Source organism: Jaculus jaculus, chromosome 17, assembly GCF_020740685.1.
Source record: "Jaculus jaculus isolate mJacJac1 chromosome 17, mJacJac1.mat.Y.cur, whole genome shotgun sequence".
Classification (NCBI taxonomy): Eukaryota; Metazoa; Chordata; class Mammalia; order Rodentia; family Dipodidae; genus Jaculus; species Jaculus jaculus.
In genome coordinates this window covers 15,913,784-15,940,013 of record NC_059118.1, presented here as the reverse complement: position 1 = coordinate 15,940,013, position 26,230 = coordinate 15,913,784, and the positions used below count along the sequence as shown (strand labels likewise).

Here is a 26,230-nt window from a genome sequence, read left to right as displayed (position 1 = left end):
GAGAAAACATTAACTGCTGAGCCATGTCTCCAGTTGTATTTTTTTTAATACAATATTTATTTGAGAGAAAGGGCAGATATGATGGGTGCAGCAAGGCCTCTAGCCACTACAGTGAATGAAGTCTGAACATATATATCTGTCTCTAGTGGATACTGGGAAATCGAACCAGGGTCTTTAGGCTTTGTGGACAAGCATATTAACTGCTGAGCCATCTCTCCAGCCCCTCTCTTATTATATTTCTAACTAACCCACTTTGGTTTTTCCTGGTAGAGACTCACTCTATGCCAGGCTGACCTAGAATTCACTATGTAGTCTCAGGGTGGCCTTGAACTAATAGTGATCCTTCTACCTCTGCCTCCTGAGTGCTGGAATTAAAGGTGTGCACCACCATGCCATGCCTCAAATCATGTTTTTATTTGCCTATTTATTTGCACGCACATCTGGCTTAACTGGATGGCTTGGGAATGGAGCCCAGGCCTGCAAGCTTTGTAAACAAGTTCTTTTGAGCACTGAACCATCTTACTAGCCCCCTAAAATCTTGATCAGCATTTCTGTGAGTAATTATCATAGAACTCCTTTTGGGTTTTTCAAGGTAAGGTCTTATTCTAGCTCAGGCTGACCTGGAATTCATTACATACTTTCAGGGTGGCCTTGAACTTGTTGTGATCCTCCTATGTCTGCCACCTGTGTGCTGGGATTAAAGGTGTGCACCACCACACCCAGCTAGGTGAGGACTGTTAATAGTACTCTGTTCAGGTATTAAAAAGATGGTAGAGGATGAAGCGACTGGTAATATGCTGGCAAAAAGCTCCGAGTATGCATATGTAGTACTTTGAGTTTATGTAATACTGTGGGTTATTTCTACAAATTTATAATTAGAAGCTCATTTATTGATCTACTTAACATGGAATTGAATATTGACTGTGTTAAACACTGTTCTGGTGTTTATAAGGCTGTCTTGGTTTGAGTGTATATAAGTGTGTGCAGTACCTTGACACTAAAACAAAAGGAGTAATGTCTGACATTGGAAGGACTGAAGAAGCAAGATTCTGTATGCCCCTCTCAGGGCAAGAGTGGAGCTCATAGTCATGATCTGTACTCATAGTCTAGTGTCCATATATCTTAATCTCTTGAGTAGAGTGCAAAAAGAAAGTGATTTTTTTTTTTAAATCCAGAGTTAATGTGAATGAAGCCCATTCAGATATTTTCTGCTGTGGATTCTGACCTATATATGTGACATTATTCTCACTGGGCTTCCATGTTAATCCGGCGAATCCTAATGCTATTCATTTACCATATACTAAGGAATTTTTAAAAATTTATTTATTTGAGAGTGACAGAGAAAGAGGCAGGTAGAGAGAGAATAGGCACACCAGGGCCTCCAGCCACTGCAAATGAACTCTAGACGTGTGCGTCCCTTTGTGCATCTGGCTAACGTGGGTCCTTGGGAATCGAGCCTCAAACTGGGGTCCTTAGGCTTCACAGGCAAGCGCTTAACTGCTAAGCCATCTCTCCAGCCCTATTAAGGAATTTTGAAATAATCTGCATGAGCATGACCTTTTCAGCTTTCAGTATTTGTGATGCTTTGTATGTTCAGGATCTCACTCTCTTTGTATATATTAGGTATGATGGAGTAGATAATCATAGTTTTCAGATTAACTTTATATGCCGCTTTGACTTTATAAAAGGGATGATTAACTCCATATAACTCCAAAGGCTTGTGTACATACTGATAAAAACTTGTCCCCCAATATTTTTAGGAAGTACTAGTCATTTGTTTTAAGTTTTAAATTTTCTTTTATTGACAAATTCCATGATTGTAAACAATATCCCCTGGTAATTCCCTCTCTCCCCCCACTTTCCCCTTTGAAACTCCAGTCTCCATCATATCCCCTCCCCCTCTCAAATCAGTCTCTTTTATTTTGATGTCATGGTCTTTACCTTCTATTATGATGGTCTTGTGTAGATAGTGTCAGGCACTGTGAGGTCATAGATATCCAGGCCCTTTTGTGTCTAGAGGAGCACATTTTACCCTTCCTTTGGCTCTTACTTTCATTCTGCCTCCTCTTCCCAATGGAACCTGAGCCTTGGAAGGTGTGATTGAGATGTTGCAGTGCTGAGCACTCCTCTGTCACTTCTCAGCACTATGGTGCCTTCTGAGTCATCCCAAGGTCACTGCCATCTGAAAAGAAAAGGTTCTCTAACCAAAAGTGAGAGTAGCATTAATATAGGGTATGAGCATTAAGAAAAGTGCTTACTGGGAAGTTTGGTGAGCATAGTATATACATTTAGCCAGATAGCAGCAGATATTACACCCCTAAGGCTCATGACTACCCCTGTTTTAAGTTTTCAGTATCAGGGATGTATTTTTTCCCATGGAGCAGGCCTCTAGTCCAATTAGCAGGTGGTTGGTTTCCCCCATAACAGATGTGCCATTTTTGCACCCTTTGGCTCATTTGGCCTGGCTGGCCAAATAATAAGGCTTGCAATGTCCACTGTTGAGTATCTTCACTGGTGATTTTTCTCTCTTCCATTGGACTACATGCAGTGTGGCTTTTTCTAGCTTTCTGTCAGCTGGTAGTACTAGTCATTTGTCGAGGTTACATAGCAGTAATAGTAGTAATTATTTCTACAGAATCAGAATATATTTTCAGCTTAGCAGTTGATCTATACTCATTTATACCACTTTACTGTTGCAGTCAGGTCCACATCGCTGGAAATCATCCAACTTAAGAGCAGCTTTTGGGAGAAAGGTTTATTTTGGGTTACAGACTCGAGGGGATGTTCCATGATGGCAGGGGAAAATGATGGCATGAGCAGAGGGTGTACATCACCCCCTGACCAACATCTGGCATCTTTACTGGGTCTCTACTGCAATCCACAGTTCATCCTCATGGCCCTATGGGCTATCCATGCAGGCATCCAGCAAACCTGTTTCACACTGCCCATGGCCATTTCCAAAACATAAGACCATGTTGCAAACTCAGTGACCCTCTCTTTCCGGCATTTCTTATACTCTACAATACCCGGTATGGTACCAATTTGTTAATCCAGGGGGGAATAAAGCAGACTTAGAAGAACAGGACACTTCTTGAGCACTCAGGCCCCTTTAAAAGAGTCTACATTCTTCCTGTTGCCCCAGTGCAGGTCAGCTGGCCCAGTCTCAAAGGTTGTAATCTCTTAATTGCAGCTGACCAGACAGCAGTTCAACCAAAGATTTTTCTTTCTGTGCCATATCCCTCTGTTCACACTAGTTCATTTCTGCGCAAAGCAACCCCGCACAGCTTCTCAGAGCATGGGCATAAGAGCAAGCTTCTCACACAAACTGCTAGCCCAGTCCAAGCAAAGCTCTTTCTCACCCTCATAAGCCAAACCTCACAGTCCATAGTTCTTACTGCATTCAGGCCTTTCAACTCTTACTAGAATAGTCCATCAAGCTGTACTTATAGTACTGCAAGGCATCTCTTAGGCCAAGGTTTTAAACCCTTCCACATTCATGTTGAAAATCAGCTTCAAAAAGCTAAAGCCACACAGTCAGGTGACTAGCAGCAATCCCACTCCTTGGTACCATTTTACTGTTGCAGTCCGGTTAGCATTGCTGGTAGAAATCACCCAACCAAGAGCAGCTTGTGGGAAAAAGAGGTTCAATTTGTCTTACAGGCTCAAGGGGAAGCACCACGATGGCAGGAGAAAACTCCAGACACATGTACCACCTTGAGCATTTGGCTTTACATGATTACTGGGGAATCTAACCTGGGTCCTTTGGCTCTGCACCTTAACTGCAAAGCCATCTCTCCAGCCTTTCATTTATTTTTATTTTATTTTATTATTTTATTTTATTTGTTTTTTTCGAGGTAGGGTCTCACTCTGGCCCGGGCTGACCTGGAATTAACTATGTAGTCTCAGGGTGGCCTCAAACTCACAGCGATCCTCTTACCTCTGCATCCCAAATGCTGGGATTAAAGGTGCCACCATGCCTGACTTTTTTTTTTCCCCCCTCAATTTTTACTAACATTTTCCATGATTATAAAAAAAATATCGCATGGTAATACACCCCCCCCGCTTTCCCCTTTTAAATTCTATTCTCCATCATATCCCCTCCCCATCTCAGTTAGTCTCTCTTTTATTTTGATGTCGTGATCTTTTCCTCCTCTTATGATGGTCTTGCACTATGAGGTCATGGATATCCTGGCCATTTTATGTCTGGAGGAAGCACGTGGTAAGGAGTACTACCCTTCCTTTGGCTCTTACATTCTTTCGACCACCTCATCTGCATTAGACCCTTAGCCTTGGAAGGTGTGATCGAGTTGTTACTCAGTACTCCAGTCACTTCTTTCCAGCACTGTGATACCTTCTGAGTCATCCCAAGGTCACTGCCATCTGAAAAGAGAAGAATCTCTACCCAAAGTGAGAGTAGCATCAACATAAGGGTATAAATATTAAGAGAAGTGCTTACTGGGCAGTTTGATAAGCATAGTATATACATTTTTCCAGATATCAGCAGATGTTATACCCCTAGGGCTCATGTTTTTAATTTTCAGTATCAGAGATGTGTTCCACCCCACGGAGCGGGCCTCCAGTCCAATTGGAGGGCAGTTATTTTCCACCATGACAGACCTGTCACTATTGCACCTGTTGGCTCATTTGGCCTGGCTGGCCAATTATAAGGCTTGTAGTGCCCACTGGTGATATCTTCACTGGTGATTTCTCTTTCTCCCATTGAACTGCATGCAGAATGGCTTCTTCCAGCTTTCTGTCAGCTGGTCTGGAATTCGTTCGTACATGGAGGAGGTTATCAGCTCAGTTCCAACAGGATTTCTCAGTGGCCTTGCTGCCCAAGTATGTGGAGTCTTCAGCAACACCATCTATTCCTGGTCGGAAACCAAGGGCCTCGGCAATGGCCTATAATGTTTTGGGGGCATCAGGGGCCTCCCTGGCCAACAACTCACTGGAGGTATCCCATCCCTGGCACTGAAAATTTTCTAACGATCTGTGGCTTTTGTTTTTTTGAGGTAAGGTCTTGCTCTAGCCCAAGCTGGCCTAGGATTAACTATGTAGTCTCTAGGTTGACGTCAAAGTAATGGCGATCCTTCTACATCTGCCTTCTACGTGCTGAAATTAAAGGTGTGCCCCAACATGCCCAGACCATATATTCTTATTTATTTATTTTTAATATTTTAATTTTGTTCTTTTGGGGTTTTTTTTTGAGGGGGGAGCTAGGGTCTCACTCTAGGCTGACATAGAATTCATTATGTAGTCTCAGGGTGGCCTCAAACTCACAGTAATCCTCCTACCTCTGCCTCCCAAGTGCTGGGATTAAAGGTGTGTGCCACCATGCCCGGCCATTTTAATTTTTTTTTTTTGTTAATTTTTTAGTTATTTGAGAACAACATACAGAGAAAAAGGTAGAGAGAGAATGGGTGCGCCAGGTCCTCCAACCACTGCAAAGAAATTCCAGACGCGTGCGCCCCCTTGTGCATCTGGCTAACGTGGGTCCTGGGGAATTGAGCCTTGAACCGGGGTCCTTAAGCTTCACAGGCAAGCGCTTAACCACTAAGCCATCTCTGTAGCTCTATTTTTAATTTTTTAAACATATTTATTTATTTGAGAGAGTAAGAGAAAGATACAGATAAAGAAAGAGAAAGGTGTGCCAGGGCCTCACCACTACGAACGAATTCCAGAAGCATGTGCCACCTTGTGCATCTGGTTTACATGGGTCCTGTGGATTCGGAGTCTTTTGGCTTTGTAGGGCAAGTGCCTTAACCTCTAAGCCATCTCTCCAGTCCAGCCTATATGTTTTGTTTTTTTTTTTGTAGTGTCTCACTCTTGCTTGGGCTGACCTGGAATTTACTATGTAGTCTCAGGGTGGCCTCGAACTCAAAGTGATCCTCCTACCTCTACCTCCTGAGTGCTGTGATTAAAGGCATGTGCCACCACGCCTGGCTCTTCCGTATATTCTTTTTTGTTCCTTTTTCTTTTTCTTTTGTATTTGAGAGAGAGAGAGAGAATGGGCATGCCAGGGCCTCCAGCCATTGCAAACTGCATGCACCCCCTTGTCCATCTGGCTAACTTGGGTCCTGAGGAAGCGAGCCTTGAGCCGCGGTCCTTAGGCTTCACAGGCAAGCGCTAAACCACTAAGCCATCTCCAGCCGGATATATTTTTAGTCTATGTGTCTGTTTCTCTCTCTCTCTCAAACGCAGTAAATACTTATAATAACTCTTGACATAAAGGATAAGTATATAAAAGTAAATTATAAACATTATCTACTAGATAATTTGTCAGTATGCATGTAATACTGGAGAATTTAAATTCTGTATTTGTATAGATTTTGCTGTATCTACACAGTTTGTATTTTTCTCAGTGTTAACTGAGTATTACATCTTGACCCTTCCTCAGTTACATGGCATAAGGACTGTTTCTCATTTTTCTACAAATATTGCTAGAACTAATAATGTTAATTATTAATGTTATATATGCTTGGAATAATTTCCCAAAATGGTTTACATTATACAATTGCTGTTCATGAAGGATATCATATTGTTTACCATTGAAAATATGTAGAATTAGCTGGGCATGGTGGTGCACGCCTTTAATCCTAGCACTTGCGAGGCAGAGGTTGGAGGAACACCGTGAATTCAAGGCCACTTTGAGACTCCATAGTGAATTCCAGGTCAGCCTGGGCTAGAGTGAGACCCTACATCAAAAAACAAAAACAAAAACAAAAATGTAGATTTGTCATTGGTCTATTAACATGTTAACTGGTTAAGAGCTTGTACCCAACCCCTACTTTATGAACTAGAATAGTGAATTGTCAGGCCAGCAATGTTTGTTTTTAGAAGTCACACAAGTAGGGACTGGAGAGGTGGATAAAAGTACTTGCCACACAAGTGTTAAGTCCTCGAGTTCATGTCTTCATCTGGAATTAGAGATGTATGCTACTATACCAGCACAGTGTTTTCATATATCTGAGTTGTTACCACTCTCCATTCCCCTAAACTGAGGTGGGAAAGGGAGACATGTTGAATTGTCATTATGAATACACTTAATAAAGGAACTGTAGATAGCTCCCAACCCCCCACCCCCCACTGAGTTAGGGTGTTACTCTAACCCAAGAACTGGAATTCACTAGGTAGTTAAAGGTGTATGTCATGCCTGGTTGGCTTTAGTTCTCTATTATTTTATTTTTTTGTTTTTGTTTTTTCGAGGTAGGGTTTCACTTTGGAGTCTTAGGGTGGCCTTGAACTCACTGCAATCCTCCTACCTCTGCCTCCCCAGTGCTGGTATTAAAGGCATGCATCACCATGCACGTCTTTAGTTCTTTTTTACACTTTTATTCACAACTTCTGTAAATATAGATAACAGCCATGATAAAATTCCCTCTTACCACCCCCATTTTTTCTTTTCCAAATCCTCTCTCTTTGAATCCTTTTGTTCTAATTAGTCAATCTTCTATTATGATTTCACCATTTTTCCCTGTCCTTTTTATGAAAGTCTTGTTTAGGTTGTGTTAGGCACTATGAGTTCATGAATATCAAGATCATTTTATGTCTAGAAGACAGCATTGTAAACATCTTCCCCTTCCTTTGGTTCTTACATTCTTTCTGCCACCTCTTCCACATGGACCCTGAGCCTTGAAAGGTGTGATACAGATGTCTCACTTAGTGCTAAATACTCCACTGTCACTTCTTCTCAGCACTATGGTGAGTTTTGAGTCATCCCAGTGGTCACTACCTAGATGGCTTCAGTTTTTGTGTAAGAATTCATGCTTGAATTAGTAGTTTCAGAAAGTGGTTTCTTGAGAGAGATCTATGTCCTAGTAATTTTATATGCTAATCAGTGAGATGATATAGGCTAGGTAGATATTTTTACTTTTATTTAAAATCAAATATATTAAAATTTGGATCCTAAATATCAACATGTCACTAGATATTTTGCTTCCATGTGAAATCAGTCAGTTTAAAAGCAATCATCTCTTCTTCCTACACTATTAACTTGCCCCCTCCTTTTTTGTAGGAGGTATATCGAATTCCAAAGAAAAGTCAAACCGAAAAGGAGAGCGCTGGTAAGTGTTGAGAGATTCGGTGTACAGAATTTTATTTTGGAGGTAACTCTGATAAGAACTTCAGGGGTTTTTGTTGTTTGTTTTTAAAGTTTTCATTTATTTATTATTTGGGAGAGAGAGGCAGAGAGATAGAGTGGTTGTGCCAGGGCCTCCAGCCTCTGCAACCAAACTCTAAATACATGCACTAAGTGCTGTATCTGGCTTACTTGGGTCCTGGGGAATTGAACTTGGGTCCTTTGGCTTTGCAGGCAAGCACTTTACTAAGCCATCTCTCCAGCCCTTTAATTATGTGTGTGTGTGTGTGTGTGTCTAGAGAACGGGAATTCCAGGGCCTCCAGCCACTGCGAACAAACTCCAGACGCCTGTGCCTCTTGTGCATGTGACTTACACGGGTCCTGGGGAATTGAGCCTGGGTCCTTTGGCTTTGCAGGCAAATGCCTTAACCATTAATCCATCTCTCCAGCCCCAAAACTTAAACTTTCATTCTTTCTTTCTTTCTTTCTTTCTTTTGGGGGGTGTGTGTTTCAAGGTAGGGTCTCATTCTAGCTCATGCTGACCTGGAATTAATTATGTAGTCTCAGGGAGGCCTCATACTCAGGGCGATCTTCCTCCTCTGCCTCCTGAGTGCTGGTATTTAAAGCGTGCGCCAGCGTACCTGGCCTTTTATTTTTTAATGACTTTTTGCTAAAGGAGATGTTTCTTATATTGCCTGTGTTGCTTGTTTGGTAACTTATCCATTCATTTGTCCTTCCAGGCAAAATATATATATATATATACATACATACATACATACATACATACATACATACATACATACATACACACACACACACACACACACACATATATATATATATATATATATATATAAAATGTTATTTATTTATTTATTTATTCACTTTTCAAGGTAGTGTCTCACTCACCCAGGCTGACCTGGAATTCACTATGTAGTCTCAGGGTGGCCTTGAACTTAGGGAGATTCTCCTATCTCTGCCTCTTGAGTGCTGGCATTAAAGTCATGCACTGTCATGCCTGGCTTGCTTTATTTATTTATGAGAGAGAGAGTGGGTTGCCAAGGACCTCTAGCCACTGCAAACAAACTCCAGATGCATTCCATCACCATGTGCATCTAGCTTATGTGGGTTCTTGGGAAATGAACCTAAATCCTTTGGCTTCACAGGCAAGTGCCTTAACTCTGGATACATGTGCCAATTTGTGCATATGCATCACCTTGTGTGAATGTGTCAACTTGTGCATCTGGTTGCATGTGCAACCTTGCATCACTGTTCTTCTGGCTTACATGGGACTTGGAGAGTCAAACATGAGTCCACAGGCTTCATAGGCAAGCACCTTAACTGCTAAGCCATCTCTCTAGCCCCATAGCATTTTTATAACTATAAATGAAGACTTTTGTGATATCCTCACTATTACTATATTTGCATATTTTAAAATTTTACTGGCTTGGACGTAGTGGCTAATGCCTATAATTTGGGAGGCTGCGATTGGAGATTTTTCATGAGTTTAGGGCCTGGGCTACCAAATGAAATTTAGGTTTGCCTAACCTAGATGAGATCTTGCCTCAAAAAAAGTGGCAGGGATGGGGGGGGGGCGGCATGGACACTGGAGAAGCGGCTTAGCAGTTAAGGCATTTGCCTATGAAGCCAAAGGACCCAGGTTTGATTCCCCATTCTCTGTTTCTCTTCTCTCTCTCTCTCTGCTGGCAAATAAATAAATAAAATGTTAAAAATGTTCATTAAAAAATAAACATCTGGCCATGATGGTCCATGCCTTTATTCCCAGCACTTGGTTTATTTTATTTTATTTTATTTATTTATTTGAGAGCAACAGAGACTGAGAGAGAGAGAATGAATGGGTGTGCCAGGGCCTTTAGCTACTGCAAGCGAACTCCAGACGCATGTGCATCTGGCCCACGTGGGTCCTGGGGAATGAAGCCTCAAACCGAGGTCCTTAGGCTTCACAGGCAAGTGCTTAACCGCTAAACCATCACTCCATATTCCCAACACTTGGGAGGCAGAGATAGGAGGATCACTGTGAGTTTGAGGCCACCCTGAGACTACATAGTGAATTCTAGGTCAGCCCAGGCTAGAAGGAGACCCCAGGGGTAATGAAATAAGCCACATTTAAAGAAAATATATATGAGGCCACAAAGCAGTTATTTAGAAGAACACAGTAGTCATGAATAGAATCTGCTTTGGAAAAGAGAATTGGCACTCCAGTACCTCTAGCCATATGTAACTCTAGACATATGTACTACCTTGTGCATCTGGCTTATGTTGGTCTTAGGGAATCAAACCTGGATCTTTTGGCTTCACAAACAAACACCTTCACTGCTCCTGAGTGATATTTTTAATGAAATTCTCTCCTTAACAGAAAAAACAGCATTGTAGATTGTTCAAAACTGGGGAGAGGGTTTAGTTGATTAAAGCTCAGTGAGTTAAGTGCTTATAACTCAAGCTGTAGTAGCATAGTTCAATCCCCAGATCTCCCATAACAGGTGTGAAGCTATGGTAGGCTTCTGTAATCTCAGCAGCTAGCACTGACAGAATTAGGAGGTGGAGACACACATAAGAACACATGAACATGCACACAAATAAAGTATGTGTATGTGAATATTGATGTGCTCAGTAGTAACTGAAGTGTTCAGTGACACTATTTACTTAGAAAAGTGAGGAATTAGTAGGTCTGATTAGAAAAAGGTAGTGTTTGAGTCAGTTTCAGGAAACAATAGCATTGTGTTAGTAAGTGAGAATATAGTAAAAAGGTTAGCAATACCATCTTTTGATAGGAAGCTTTGAATAGAATATACCTTTCTTGCTTTCATAAATGCCTAAGCTAATGCCTTTAATCCCTATTAAGATTTTTCAAAATATTTTCATTTATCTGCAAGGAGAGAGAAAAAAAAAAAAAATAGATGAGAGAATGGGCATGCCAGGGCCTCTAGCCACTGCAAACTCCAAATGCATTTGGTTTTACATGGATACTAGGGAATTGAATTCAGGGAGTTAGGCCTTGTAAGCAAAAGCCTTTAACTGCTGAGCCATTTCTCAAGCCCAAGGTTTTGTTTTGTTTTGTTTTTTTAAATGAAACTTTTCCAGTTGATGCTTTCATGTTTAAGGTGTTATTTATGTAGGTTTACTGAGCAACTGTCTTGCTTAAATGTAGCAGAAACATCTTGCATGCATGTATTGACGATAACTTGTTAGAAGACTTGGTGAGAACCTACCAAGTAAAGCTTTGAAAATCATTTTTCCCTAGTAACTGAACGAGGAAGGGATGCTGTTGCCATCAGAGATCAATCAACAGCCCCAAAGACTCCAAACAGATCAAGAGAGAGAGATCCAGACAAGCAAACTCAACATAAAGAGAAAAGAAAACGGAGGGGCTCTCTATCACCACCACCTTCTGCCTATGAACGGGGGACAAAAAGACCAGATGACAGGTAAGTGACAGTTAAGTTGTCTTTTGGGCAAGTCAAACAGTAAAAAAGTACTTAAGAGCTGGGCGTGGCAGTGCACGCCTTTAATCCCAGCACTTGGGAGGCAGAGGTAGGAGGATCGCCCTAAATTCCAGGTCAGCCTCAGCTAGAGTGAGACTCTACCTCGAGAAACAAAAAGAAAAAGAAAGTACTTAAGTCAAGACCAGGTGTTATGGTGTACATCTTGTAATCCTAGTGCTTCGGAGGAAGAAACAGATGGATTACAATAAGTTTTAAAGCCAGCCTTGCTAGCCAGGGCTAAAAAGTGAATCCTGTCTCAAAAGAAAATATCTAAACCAAGTTGTATATAATCAACCCTTTAATCTACTTCTGAGTTTGGACACCAATGGCTTATGGAATTACTATCTTTAAACAAACGAATATAATATTTGAACATAATATTTTACTGGTTAGAGCTGTGTGTGGTGGCATATACCTTTAATCCCAGCAACTCAGAAGACAGAGGTAGGAGGATCGCCATGAGTTCGAGGCCACCTTGAGACTACATAGTGAATTCCAGGTCAGCCTGAGCTAGAGTGAAACCCTACCTTGAAAAATTAAAAAGAAAGAAAGAAAGAAGTTTAAAAAAAGAGAGAAAAGGCTCGAGAGATGGCTTTAGCGGTTGGGGCGCATGCCTGCGAAGCCTAAGGAGTTTGTTTCTATTCTCCAGGTCACATGTTAGCCAGATGCCCGGGGGGGCAGAGGGTCGAGGGGGGCCATGTACCTGGAGTTTGTTTGCAGTGGCTGGAGGCCCTAGCATGCCCATTCATTCTCTCTCTCTCTCTCTGTACCTCCCTCCCTCTCTGTGTCTATAATAAATTAGTAAATATAAATTTTTTTTTTTTTTTTTTTTTTGAGGTAGGTTCTCTCTCTAGCCCAGGCTGATCTGGAATTCACTATGGAGTCTCAGGGTGGCCTCAAACTCATGGCAGTCCTCCTACCTCTGCCTCCCGAGTGCTGGGATTAAAGGCATGCACTACCACGCCTGGCTAATATAAAATTTTTTGTTTAAAAAAAGAGAAAAATTACTTTCCTACCTTTGAGGTAATGTGCTATGTGTATGTGTGTATGCTTAAAGAAAATTAAGTCCTTAATTCATTTGGAATTGTTTGTGGATTTATAAGGTAGAGCCATTTGTTTGAAAACCCATATACATTTTTCACTGAGATGAAGTGCTACCTCTATCCAACAATTTTATTTTATTTTATTTTTCTGAAGTAGGGTCTAACTCTAGTCCAGGCTGACCTGGAATTCACTATGGAGTCTCAGGGTGGCCTCGAACTCACGGCGATCCTCCTACCTCTGCCTCCCAAGTGCTGGGATTAAAGGCATGCGCCACCATACCCAGCTCTATCCAATAATTTTTCGGTATTTCTTTTTATTTTGAGGTAGTTGTCTTCTAGCTCAGGCTGTCCTGGAACTCACTCTATAGTTCCTATCTGGCCTTGAACTCATAGTGATCTTCCTACCTCTTCCTCCTGAGTGCTGGGCTTAAAGGTATGTGTCACCATGGCTGGCTAGCTGGCTGGCTTCCTTCCTTCCTTTCCATTTTTTTTCAATGTTTTGTTCAATTTTTTTTCTTTTCTTCATTTATTAACAACTTCCATGATTGTAAACAATATCCCATGGCAATGCCCTCCCCTGCACCCGCAGTCCACCCCCGTGCTTTCCCCTTTGCAAATCCATTTTCCATCATATCCCCTCCCCATCTTAATCAGTCTCTCTCTTATTTTGATGCCATGATCTTTTCCTCCTATTAAGATGGACTTGTGTATGTAGTGTCAGGCACTGTGAGGTCATGGATATTCAGGCCATTTTGTGTCTGGAAGAGCACGTTGTAAGGAGTCCTACCCTTCCTTTGGCTCTTGCATTTTTTCCGCCACCTCTTCTGCAATGGACCCTGAGCTTTAGAAGGTATGATAGAGATATTGCAGTGCTGAGCACTCCTGTCACTTCTTTCCAGCACCATGATGCCTTCTGAGTCATCCCAAGGTCACTGCCATCTGAAAAGAGAAGGTTCTCTACCAAAAGTGAGAGTAACATTGCAGTTACAAATAAATATTCTTTCAGCTTTACATGAGCAGCTGGGGAATTTTTTTTCTTTTTCTTTTTTTTTTTTTTTTAATGAGAGAGAATAGGCACACCAGGGCCTCTAGCCATTGCAGTTGAGCTCCGGACACATGTGCCCCCTTGTGCTTCTAACTTACATGGATTCTGGGGAGTCGAACCTAGGTCCTTAGATTTTGCAGGGAAGTGCTTTAACCACTAAGCCATCTCTCTAGACTTCTTTTGTATTTTTGGAATAGGGTCTCGCTAAGTAGCCTCTAACCTGGAACATGCTATGTATACTAGGTTGGTCTTGCACTTAGTCATCTATTGTATGTGCCTCTCAAGTCCTGGAATTACAGGCGTGTTCCACCACATCCAATAAGAAGTTGTCTTTAGACATGAAACTTTCCAAAAAATGAAATCCATTACTTTATATATGCTGACTAAAAATATTACTTTATATGCTGACTAAAAATAAGAAACTGGGCATGGTATGGCTCATGCCTATAAGCCCAGCACTGGGAAGCAGAGGAAGGATTTCCATGAGTTTGAGCTTAGCCTGAAACTACATAGTGAATTTCCAAGTCAGCCTGGTATAGAGTGAGACCATACCTTGAAAAGCCAAAAAGGGTGGGGGTCGTTTTGTAGGTGAGGGTTGCATGTGGATGTGGCTTAGAGATACCCAGTTGGGGTCATTTGAGGGGCCCTTGATCTTTCTGGTCCTGCGTCCTGCCTTCTTGCTGAGATTGCCTATGCTGCTGACATCAGGCCTGACCAGGATATGCCCCAAGTAAAGTGATCAGTGGTCTTGGCTAAGGTATGGTGGCCTAGAGATGCTCTGATCTAATAAAGTTCACTATTGATCATTGTTGGCTGCCAGGGACTTTTCTCTGCTGGTGTCCAGGATTTTTCTTACTTCCTTCCTAGCCATATGCTTTCTCACCTGGGAGGCTGTGCACAGGTTCCAGGGACAGATGCAAGGTTCAGGTTAGAGAGACCTCAGAAAATGGAATGCTAGTGTCCGTAGTTGCCTGCTTCTGTGAACAGCCTTGTCCTGGATAGCAAACCAAGCAATCAGTACACACTTTAGAGGTTCTTATGCAATTTGCATCTCAGAAGTTTTTCAAAGTATTAATGTACTATGTCACCAGTAGAGAATAAACTTAATCCTGGAAGACTCAAGTCAACTGTAAACATATAGTCACAGGAAAAAAACAAAAAGCATTTTAAAATGTTAGTATTAAGAACAAGAGCTGGGCATGGTGGCGCACGCCTTTAATCCCACCACTCGGGAGGCAGAGGTAGGAGGATCACCGTGAGTTCGAGACCACCCTGAGAATTCATAGTGAATTCCAGGACAGCCTGGGCTAGAGTGAGACCCTACCTCGAAAAACAAAAACAAAAAAGTATATTTTAGGGCTGGAGTGATGGCTTAGAAGTTAAGGCACTTGCCTACAAAGCCAAAGGACCCAGGACCCATGTAAGCCAGATGTACAAGGGGCACATACGTCTGGGGTTTGTTCACAGTGGCTGGAGGCCCTGGCATGTCCATTCTCTTCTCTTCTCTGCCTCTTTCTCTGTATCAAACAAATAAATAAAATATATTTTAAAAAGCAAAACAAGGGCTGGAGAGATGGCTTAGTGGTTAAGCGCTTGCCTGTGAAGCCTAAGGACCCCGGTTCGAGGCTCAGTTCCCCAGGTCCCACGTTAGCCAGATGCACAAGGGGGCACACGCGTCTGGAGTTCGTTTGCAGAGGCTGGAAGCCCTGGCGCGCCCATTCTCTCTCTCTCCCTCTCTCTGTCTTTCTCTCTGTGTCTATTGCTCTCAAATAAATAAATAAAAATTTAAAAAGTAAATAAATAAAAAGCAAAACAAGGGCTGGAGAGATGGCTTAGCAGTTAAGTGCTTGCCTGTAAAGCCTAAGGACCCTGGTTCAGGCTCGATTCCCCAGGACCCACTTTAGCCAGATGCACAAGGGGGTGCATGCGTCTGGAGTTCGTTTGTAGTGGCTGGAGGCCCTGGTGCACCCATTCCCTCCCTCTCTCCCTCTATCTCTCTGTCTCTCTCCCTCCTTCTCTCTGTCACTCTCAAATAAATAAAAATAAACAAACAAAAATTTAAAAAAAAGCAAAACAAAACAAGAATGTATGTTTTGAGCCAGGCCTGGTGGTGCACACCTTTCATACCAGCACCTGGGAGGCAGAGGTAGGAGGGATGTCATAAGTTCAAGGCCACCCTGAGACTACATAGTGAATTTCAGGTCAGCCTGGACTAGAGGAAGACTTAACCTCAACTGCCCCCCCCCCACCAAAAAAAAAAAGAGAGAGAGAGAATATGTTTTTTTTTTTCTCTCTCTCTTTGTGGTAGACATGCATTTAGTCCCAGCATTTGGGAGGCAGAGGTAGGAGGATTGCTGTGAGTTTGAGGTTGCACTGAGACTACATAGTGAATTCCAGGTCAGCCTGGGCTAGAGAAGACCCTACCTTAGGAAAAAAATGTTTTTAAAATAAAGTATTAGATTCTTTGTTATGTTTTGTGCTAAATATACTGTACCATTTATTGATGAGCATGAAAGAAAAGAACTCTACTATTACAAGAACTATCAAAATGGCCAATATTATTTCTGTTACATATTTCTTTTTTTAAAAATTGATTCATTGTTTATTAGAGAACACAGAATGGGTGTGCCAGGGCCTCCAGCCACTGCAACTCCAGACACATACGCCACTCTGTGCATGTGGCTTATGTGGGTCCTGGACAATTGAACCTGAGTCCTTAGGCTTCACAGGCATGCACATTAGCCACCAAGCCATCTCTCCAGCCCCTGTTACATGTTTCTTAGCAAAAGGGATTACCCATCCTTATTCTGGTTGTCAAAGAGATTATAAAGTTGAACCAACTTTTAGAATAGAGAAGTGAAGGACTAATGGATACATGGGAACTGCATGATTAGAAATTATTTTTTCTTATCTGTGTGATAGGGAATTTTAAAAATCTCCTAGATTTGGGGTTCCTGAGAGAAGTGTGCCTATCAAATAGAAGAGTCCAATTTTTTGTGAGACATTGAAAATTTCTGTCTTCCTCACATTCATCCAAAAATACATTTTACTGTGAAAGCCCTTATCAAAATGGTGGTAGTCAGTAAGTAAATATTCCAGACTCATCTGGAATTCACTCTGTAGTCTCAGGGTAGCCTTGAACTCACAGCAATCCTCCTACCTCAGCCTCCTAAGTGCTGGGATTGAAGGTGTGCATCACCATGCCTGGCTAGTTTTTTTCATATTTTTATTTATTTATTTTCAAGCAGGGAGAGAGGAATGGGGAGAAAGAATGCATATGCCAGGCCATCTAGACACTGTCTTTGGGCCCTCTCACTGCACTGGCCATTTGTTGTTTTCCTGAGGAAGAAGTGATTTTTTTTTTTTTTATAACTACTTCCAAATTGGATTTGGTGTGGTTAATGTTTTAGTCACGTGTGACATACTATTTACTATTGTATGATTTTGTGAATAAGTTTTTGTCATATTTTTTTCTTTATAGATATGATACACCAACTTCTAAAAAGAAAGTGCGGATTAAAGATAGAAATAAACTTTCTACAGAGGAGCGCCGGAAATTGTTTGAGCAAGAGGTAGCCCAGCGGGAGGCTCAAAAGCAACAGCAGCAGATGCAGAACCTGGGAATGACATCACCACTGCCCTATGACTCTCTTGGTTATAATGCCGCCCATCACGCCTTTGCTGGCTATCCACCAGGTTATCCCATGCAGGCCTACGTGGATCCTAGTAACCCTAATGCCGGAAAGGTGCTCCTGCCCACGCCTAGCATGGACCCCGTATGCTCTCCTGCTCCTTATGATCATGCTCAGCCCTTAGTGGGACATTCTACAGAATCACTTGCTGCTCCTCCATCAGTACCAGTGGTACCACATGTGGCAGCCCCTGTGGAAGTTTCTAGTTCACAATATGTAGCCCAGAATGAAAATGTGGTACACCAAGACTCTAGTGTTGCTGTAATGCCAGTACCAGCTCCAGGCCCAGTCCAAGGACAGAATTATAGTGTGTGGGATTCAAGTCAACAACCTGTCAGTGTACAACAGCAGTACTCTCCTGCACAGTCTCAAGCAACCATATACTATCAAGGACAGACATGTCCAACAGTTTATGGAGTGACATCACCATATTCACAGACAACTCCACCAATTGTACAGGTAATTAATATTGGAATCTCTTTCACGTCTTAGGGTCTGTTAATGGAATGTTGATTAAATCTGGTACAAGAATATGTCTTGAAATTGATTGCTTAATTACTTGAGATATTAGTATAAGGGGAGAAATCCTGTCGTTGATCATTTAGTCTTTTTTATTTTTTTGGTTTTTCGAGGTAGGGTCTCACTCTAGCCCAGGCTGTCCTGGAATTCACTATGGAGTTTCAGGGTGGCTTCGAACTCATGGCAATCCTCCTACCTCTGCCTCCTGAGTGCTGGGATTAAAGGTGTGCACCACCACGCACAGCTTGTCTTGTTTTTTGAGGTAGGGTCTCATTTCTAGCTCAGGCTGACCTGGAATTCACTATGTAGTCTCAGGATGGCCTGGAACTCTTGGTGAACCTCCTACTTCTGCTTCCCAAGTGCTGGGATTAAAGGTGGGTGCCACCACACCTGGATTTGGCCTGAGTTTTAGGCAGAGTCTTACTCTACCCCAAGCCCAGGTTGACCTGGAGTTTATTCTAAAGCCCAGACTAGGCTCAAACTCATGGTGAGCCTCCTACCTCAGCCACCAGAATGTAGAAATTATAGATGTATGGTACTATGCCCAGCTGAGAATTTTTTTAAATTTTTTATTACCATTTTCCATGATTATAAAAAAATCCCATGTTAGACCAGGCACAGAAAGCCGAAGGTGCCGGAGATGCCAAGTGAAGTGTGTGCATTTTTGATAACTGTGTACTTCTGGTGACTGTACAGTTTGAAATACTATTTTTTATCAAGTTTTATAAAAATGCAGAATTTTGTTTTACTTTTTTTTTTTTTTTTAAAGCTATGTTGTTAGCACACAGAACACTTCATTGTTTTGGGGGGAGGGGGTGGAACAAGTGTCACTAACAGAAGGTCTCCCAAGCTGGAGTGATGGGAAAACACCTTTCCCTGCTAGTTTTGAAAGATTCCCCTTGGCTCTGGGGAGGAGGGATTCCCTTGTGTTGACACAGTAGCCAACCTTGGCACAGATGCCTCATGGCATGTGAAAACTCAAAAGTCCATTTTTATGTTCTGCCCTCCACCATCAGCATAGACTTAACTCCCTTAACACCAGAGATCTGTTGGGACCTGACCCCTTCACACTGGTTCTGCCAGTGTGTCAGATGACCTGGACTTTGCATTGACATCACTGAGATGACGGTGTTCCTCTCAAGAGCTGTGGTACCTTTTCTAAAAGATTGTGGATTTTTCAGATTAATAATCCTTCCATTTTCATTTCATTTCCTGAAAGTCAGGGTCGGCTTGTGAAAAGTTGTTAAAACAACATGCTCAATGTGAAATGTCAACCCTCACTCTAAACTCCCCTGTTCCGAGCATCACATGAAGACTTCATTGGATTTTATAGTGGCTTTCTGATTTTGGTAGTCCATACAAGAAGGGAGTTTGAAAGTTCTTGTATACTGTTACTGAGTGTCTGCCCATGTCCTGCCTGAAATACCATGATTGTTTATGAAAAGTATCTTTAATAAAGCTGGATACAGTTTGGCTTGGAAAAAAAAAAAATCCCATGTTAATTCCCTCCCTCCCCCCACACACTTTCTCCTTTGAAATTCCATTCTCCATCATATTACCTCCCCATCACAATCATTGTACTTACATATATACAATATCAACCTATTAAGTACCCTCCTCCCTTCCTTTCTCTTCCCTTTATGTCTCCTTTTAAACTTACTGGCCTCTGCTACTGAGTATTTTCATTCTCATACAGAAGCCCAGTCACCTGTAGCTAGGATCCACATATGAGAGAGAACATGTGGCGCTTGGCTTTCTGGGCCTGGGTTACCTCACTTAGTATAATCCTTTCCAGATCCATCCATTTTTCTGCAAATTTCATAACTTCATTTTTCTTTACCGCTGAATAGAACTCCATTGCATAAATGTGCCACATCTTCATTATCCACTCATCAGTTGAGGGACATCTAGGCTGGTTCCATTTCCCAGCTATTATAAATTGAGCAGCAATAAACATGGTTGAGCACGTACTTCTAAGGAAATGAGATGAGTCCTTAGGATATATGCCTAGGAGTGCTATAGCTGGGTCATATGGTAGATCAATCTTTAGCTGTTTTAGGAACCTCCACACTGATTTCCACAATGGCTGGACCAGATTGCATTCCCACCAGCAGTGTAGAAGGGTTCCTCTTTTTCCACATCCCCGCCAACTTTTATGATGATTTGTTTTCATGATGGTGGCCAATCTGACAGGAGTGAGATGGAATCTCAATGTAGTTTTAATCTGCATTTCCCTGATGACTAGTGACGTAGAACATTTTTTTAGATGCTTATATGCCATTCATATTTCTTCCTTTGAGAATGCTCTATTTAGCTCCATAGCCCATTTTTTGATTGGCTTGTTTGATTCCTTATTATTTAACTTTTTGAGTTCTTTGTATATCCTAGAATCCTCTATCAGATATATAGCTGGCGAAGATTTTTTCCCATTCTGTAGGTTGCCTCTTTGCTTTTTTCACTGTGTCCTTTGCGGTGCAAAATCTTTGTAATTTCATGAGGTCCCAGTGATTAATCTGTGGTTTTATTTCCTGAGCAATTGGGGTTGTATTCAGAAAGTCTTTGCCAAGACCAATATGTTGAAGGGTTTCCCCTAGTTTTTCCTCTAGTAGTTTCAGAGTTTCAGGTCTGGTGTTAAGGTCTTTAATCCATTTGGACTTAATTCTTGTGCATGGCGAGAGAGAAGAATCTATTTTCATCCTTCTGCAGATATATATCCAGTTTTCCCAACACCATTTGCTGAAGAGGCTGTCTTTTCTCCAATGAGTATTTTTGGCATTTTTATCGAATATCAGGTGGCTGTATCTACTTGGGCTTACATCTGTGTCCTCTGTTCTGTTCCACTGGTCTGTTTTTGTGCCAGTACCACGCTGTTTTTGTTACTATGGCTCTGTATTAAAGGTTTTTTGTGATTCCAAATGAATTTTTGGATTGTTTTTCTATTTCCATGAAGAATGCTTTTGGAATTTTGATAGGGATTGCATTAAATGTGTAGATTGCTTTTGGTAAGATTGCCATTTTCACAATATTGATTCTTCCAATCCAGGAACAGGGGTTGTTTCTCCACTTTCTAGTGTCTTCTGCAATTTCTCGCTTGAGTGTTTTAAAAGTTCTCATTGTAGAGATTCTTTACTTCCTTCGTTAGGTTTATTCCAAGGTACCTTTTTTTTTTTTTTTGATGCAATTGTGAATGGTAGTGATTTTCTGATTTCATCCTCTGTGTGTTTGTTGTTAGCATATATGAAGGCTACTGATTTCTGTGTATTTATTTTGTATCCTGCTACATAGCTGTAGGTTTTGATCAGCTCTAACAGTTTGCTAGTAGAGTTTTTAGGGTCCTTTATGTATAGAATCATGTCATCTGCAAATAATGATAACTTGATGTCTTCCTTTTCAATTTGTATCCCTTTTATGTGTGTCTCTTGCCTTATTGCTATGGCTAAGACTTCCAAAACTATATTAAATAAAAGTGGGGACAGTGGACACCCTTGTCTTGTTCCTGATTTTAGTGGAAAAGCTTCCAGTTTTTCCCCATTTAGTAATATGTTGGCTGTAGGCTTGTCATAAATAGTTTTTATTATATTGAGATATGTTCCTTCTATTCCCAGTCTCTGTAGGACTTTTATCATGAAGGGATGTTGGATTTTGTCAAATGCTTTCTCTGTGTCCAATGAGATGATCATGTGATTTTTGTCCTTCAACCCGTTTATATAACGTATTACATTTATAGATTTGCGTATGTTGAACCATCCCTGCATCTCTGGGATAAAGCCTGCTTGGTCAGGGTGAAGGATCTTTTTGATATACTCTTTGTATTCTGTTTGCCAATATTTTGTTGAGAATTTTTGCATCTATGTTCATGAAGGAGATTGGTCTGTAATTTTCTTTTCTTTCTTGTTTTTTTTTTTGTTCTATCTTTGCCTGGTTTTGGTATCAGGGTGATGCTGGCTTCATAGAAGGAGTTTGGTAGAATTCCTTCTTTTTCTATTTCCTGGAAAAGCTTAAGAAGCAATGGTGTTAGCTCTTCCTTAAAGGTCTGGTAAAATTCAGCAGTGAATCCATCCGGGCCTGGGCTTTTTTTAGTTGGGAGATTATTAATAACTGCTCAGATCTCCATGTTTGTTATAGGTCTATTTAAGTGATTAATCTCATTTTGATTTAATTTAGGTAGGTCATATAGATCAAGGAAATCATCCATTTCTTTCAGATTTTCATACTTTGTGGAGTATATGCTTTTATAGTATGTCCCTATGATTTTTTGAATTTCTCTGGAATCTGTTGTGATGTTACCTTTTTCATCTCTGATTTTATTAATTTGTGTCTCTTCTCTTTTTGTTTTGGTCAGATTTGCTAAGGGTTTATCAATCTTGTTTGTCCTTCCAAAGAACCAACTCTTTGTTTCATTAATTCTTTGGATTGTTTTTTTTTGTTTGTTTGTTTCTATTTCATTAATTTCTGCCCTAATCTTTATTATTTCTTCCTGCCTACTGATTTTTGGTTCACCTTGTTCTTCTTTTTCCAAGGCTTTAAGGTGAAGCATTAGGTTGTTTACTTGTGACCTTTCTAATTTCTTAATATAGGTACTTAAGGCTATAAATCTACCTCTTAGAACTGCCTTCATTGTGTCCCAGAGATTTTGATATGTTGTGTTCTCATTATCTTTTGACTCTATAAATTTTTTGATTTCCTTCTTGATTTCTTCATTGACCCATTCATCATTTAGTAGTGTATTGTTTAGTTTCCATGATTTTGTGTATGCTCTATAGCCTTTCTTGCTACTGATTTGTAGTTTAATTTCATTGTGGTCAGCTAGAATGCAAGGAATTATTTCAATTTTCCTGAATTTGTTAAGATTTGCTTTTATGTTATTTTAGAGAATGTTCCATGTGCTGCTGAAAAGAATGTATATTCTGCAGCCTTTGGATGAAATGTCCTGTATATATCTGTTAGGTCCATTCCTTCTATGACCTCATTTAGTCCAGATGCCTCTCTGTTTATTTTTTCCCAGGATGACCTGTCAATTGATGAGAGTGGGGTGTTAAAGTCACCCACCACCACTGTGTTTGGTGTTACCTGTGACCTTAGTTCTAATAGTGTGTGTTTGATGAATTTGCGAGCCCCCATGTTAGGTGCATATATGTTTAGGATTGTAATGTCCTCCTGTTGGAATGTGCCCTTAATCAATATAAAGTCACATTCCTTATCTTTCTTGACTAACGTTGGACTAAAGTCTACCTTGTCAGATATTAGTATAGCAACCCCTGCTTGTTTTCTAGGCCCATTTGCTTGAAACACTGTCTTCCAACCTTTCACCCTAAGATAATGTCTATCCTTTGTAGAAAGGTGAGTTTCTTGGAGACAACAAATTGTAGAATCCTGCTTTTTAACTCAGTTTGCAAATCTATGTCTTTTCGTTGGGGCATTGAGGCCGTTGATATTAAGAGATATTATTGAAAGGTGTGTATTTATGTTTGCTATTTTTTTGTGGTTCCGGTTCTACCTGTGCTCTCTTGTGTTAATTAGTATTTGAGTATTGCTTGTTTTTTCTAGGTTCCTTATATGTGTGCTTTTCCTTTTTCTTCAGCATGGAGGATTCTATCAAGTTTTTTCTGTAGAGCTGGTTTTGTCTTCAAATACTCCTTTAACCTGCTTTTGCCATGGAATGTCCTTACTTCTCCATCTATTTGAATGGATAACTTTGCAGGATAAAGTAACCTTGGTTGACAGTTGTTATCTTTAAGAACTTGGGATACATCACTCCAAGCCCTTCTGCCTTTTAAAGTTTGTGTTGAATAATCTGCTGTAATCCTGATGGGCTTGCCTTTGTAGGAGCTTGAAGTGTTAGATGTGGCTCTTAAGACTCTGAAAGTATCTACAAAGGTGCTCCTAGGGGTTGAGTTTCCCTGCTATGGGGGTATTCAAGTAGGCTGAGAGGAATAAAATACAGGTAGATTCTAAAAGTTAACTAAACACTGTACTCATTCAGTCAAAAACAGCCCCAAGTATGTATGCCAGAGTAGTTATTATAACAACCAGATCCTCTATCAACATAGAGGTTAAGATTTCTGGTCGTTGAGGGATCCAAGTCAGCTTGTGACCAAGTGAGACCCTTCCCTGGTGCAAACCCAGTTACCTTGGATGATTTTTGTCTCAGTCAAGTTGCTACCTGGGTCGTCGGGCTGCTGTTCTGATTTCTGGAGCTGGGCACTGGCTTTTTCTGCGGGGCAAACTGAGCCTGGCAACTGTGGCCCTGCAGATCAGCACCCCCGCTGGTGGAACTGCTGCTGCTGAAGCTGCCTCTGTTGGGTCTTTCAGCAGCTGAAGCTGCTGCTGTTGGGCCTACTGCTGTTGCTGCTGGACGGGCTCCTGCATGGGTTCCGCTGTTGGCTCAACTTGGCATGGCCGGGTCCCAGGACTGCTCTGTTCGGTGGAGCTGGGCTCAGGCGGTGGGGGAGGGGAGGGAGCCGCAGCTGCTCTAGTTCTCTCCCAGCTTAGAATTATTAAAGATTCCTAACAGAAGCCAGGCTTGGTGGTTCATGCCTATAATCTCAGTGCTTGCAAGTCAGGACAATCTTGAGTTTAAAACCAATTTAGAGCTGGCCATGGTGGCACACACCTTTAATCCCAGCATTCAAGAGACCTAGGTAGGAGGATCACTTGTGAGTTCTAGGCTAGCTTGAGACTACATAATGAATTCCAGGTCCGCCTAGGATTGAGCAAAGCCCTACCTCCAAAAACAAAACAACCCCCCCCAAAAAAAAGCCAATTTAAACCTTGTCACAGACAACCAACCATGTAAGATTGTGCATTGTAGATTTTATTGGTTATATGATTGTTCTTATAAAATAGAATCTATTTTTCTGTTATCTAAAGAGAAATTTTTCTCTACAGCTACTTATCAGATGATTTAAATGTCTAATTTTACTTATGTCAAGTCTACCCCTATCAGGGGATCTCTAATCCAGTTTACATAAGTTTGAATAGAAGGTAATTGAATGTCTCTTCCTCTATGATACAAGTTGAACAGAGACGATTTTGGGCTTTGAGTAATGTGAAATACAGAACATGTTTGTAATGTGTATTTTGGCACAATCATCTTGGAGAAAGATGTGTATATATTTTTTAATATATTTATTTGAGAGGGAGAGAGAAAATGGGCATGCCAGGGCCTCAGCCACTGCAAATGAACTACAGATGCTTGTGCCACCTTGTGCATCTGGCTTACATGGGTCCTGGGGACTTAAACTGAGGTCCTTTGCTTTGCTGTCAAGCTCCTTTACCACTAAGCCATCTCTCCCATCCAGATGTTAATATTTTTGGATCTAAGTTTCCTCATCTATAAAATGAACAGAATGCCTCAAGGTGATTGAGATTTCCATGAAATAATGGATGTTAATATGATTTAAAATACCAAGTTTTAATGGTATTTTTTACTCATTTACCTTAATGCTGAAGGGAGTATGGACATTAACGTGCTCTGACATGCAGTTGGTTTGGGTTTGTTCATCTGTTATCTGGTGCCACAATCTGATCTTTGGGAAAAAGCCTTGAGATCTGTAATGTTCAAACCCAGTGGCTACTGTACCAACACACAGGGTACTAAGAGTACAGAAACTGATACTCTTGGTTTTTCAGGTAAAGTCTCTCTCTGGCCCAGGTTAACCTGAAATTCACTATGTATCTCAGGCTGGCCTCAGATTCACTGTGACCCTTCTACCTAGGCCTCCTGACTGCTAGGAGTAAAGACATGTGGCACCACACCTGGCAGAAAATGTGATAATATTGATGATACTGCAATATGTAACAGGATAAAATGTAAATATATGCAGTCTTTGTTATATGTGTTTACTTATAATTACATTTTGAGCAAATAATGATTTTTTTAAATCACAACTGAATACTAAAGTTCAAGGAGGCTGAACTTTAGTGGTTTAGCAATTAAAAGCTCTTGCTTGCAGTGCTTGCTGGCTTGGGTTCAAAACTCTAGCCACCCATGTAAGAGAGACCCTAGTATGCCCATACACACATAAACAGGCAAATAAATCTTAAAAAGTAAAAGTTCAGTTTGCCAGGTGTGGTGGCACATGTCTTTAATCTCAGCACTTGGTAGTTCAAAGTAGGAGGATCCCTGTGAGTTGGAGGCCAGCCTGGGACTAGAGTGCATTCCATCCAGGTCAGCCTGGGTTAGAGCGAGATCATATATATGTATGTATGTATGTGTGTGTATGTATGTATGTGTGTGTGTATGTATGTATGTATGTATGTGTGTGTGTGTATATATACTAATAATAAATAATATGTTAATATAATGTATTAAAAATAAGATAATTATATTAATAATAAATATATTTTTA

The 26,230-nt window shown here is 41.0% G+C and overlaps 1 protein-coding gene across 3 annotated transcripts in view; it reads left to right on the top strand.

Annotated features, from left to right (window-relative positions):
- Positions 1-26,230, top strand: part of Setd2 (SET domain containing 2, histone lysine methyltransferase) — a 135,906-nt gene that overhangs the window by 72,942 nt on the left and 36,734 nt on the right. For all 3 annotated transcript variants that reach the window (XM_004662037.3, XM_045136808.1, XM_045136809.1), the window contains exons 13-15: positions 8,015-8,063; positions 11,340-11,523; positions 17,150-17,819. In XM_004662037.3, the coding sequence (XP_004662094.1) occupies positions 8,015-8,063; positions 11,340-11,523; positions 17,150-17,819 (903 nt within the window). The remainder of the gene's footprint in view (positions 1-8,014; positions 8,064-11,339; positions 11,524-17,149; positions 17,820-26,230) is intronic.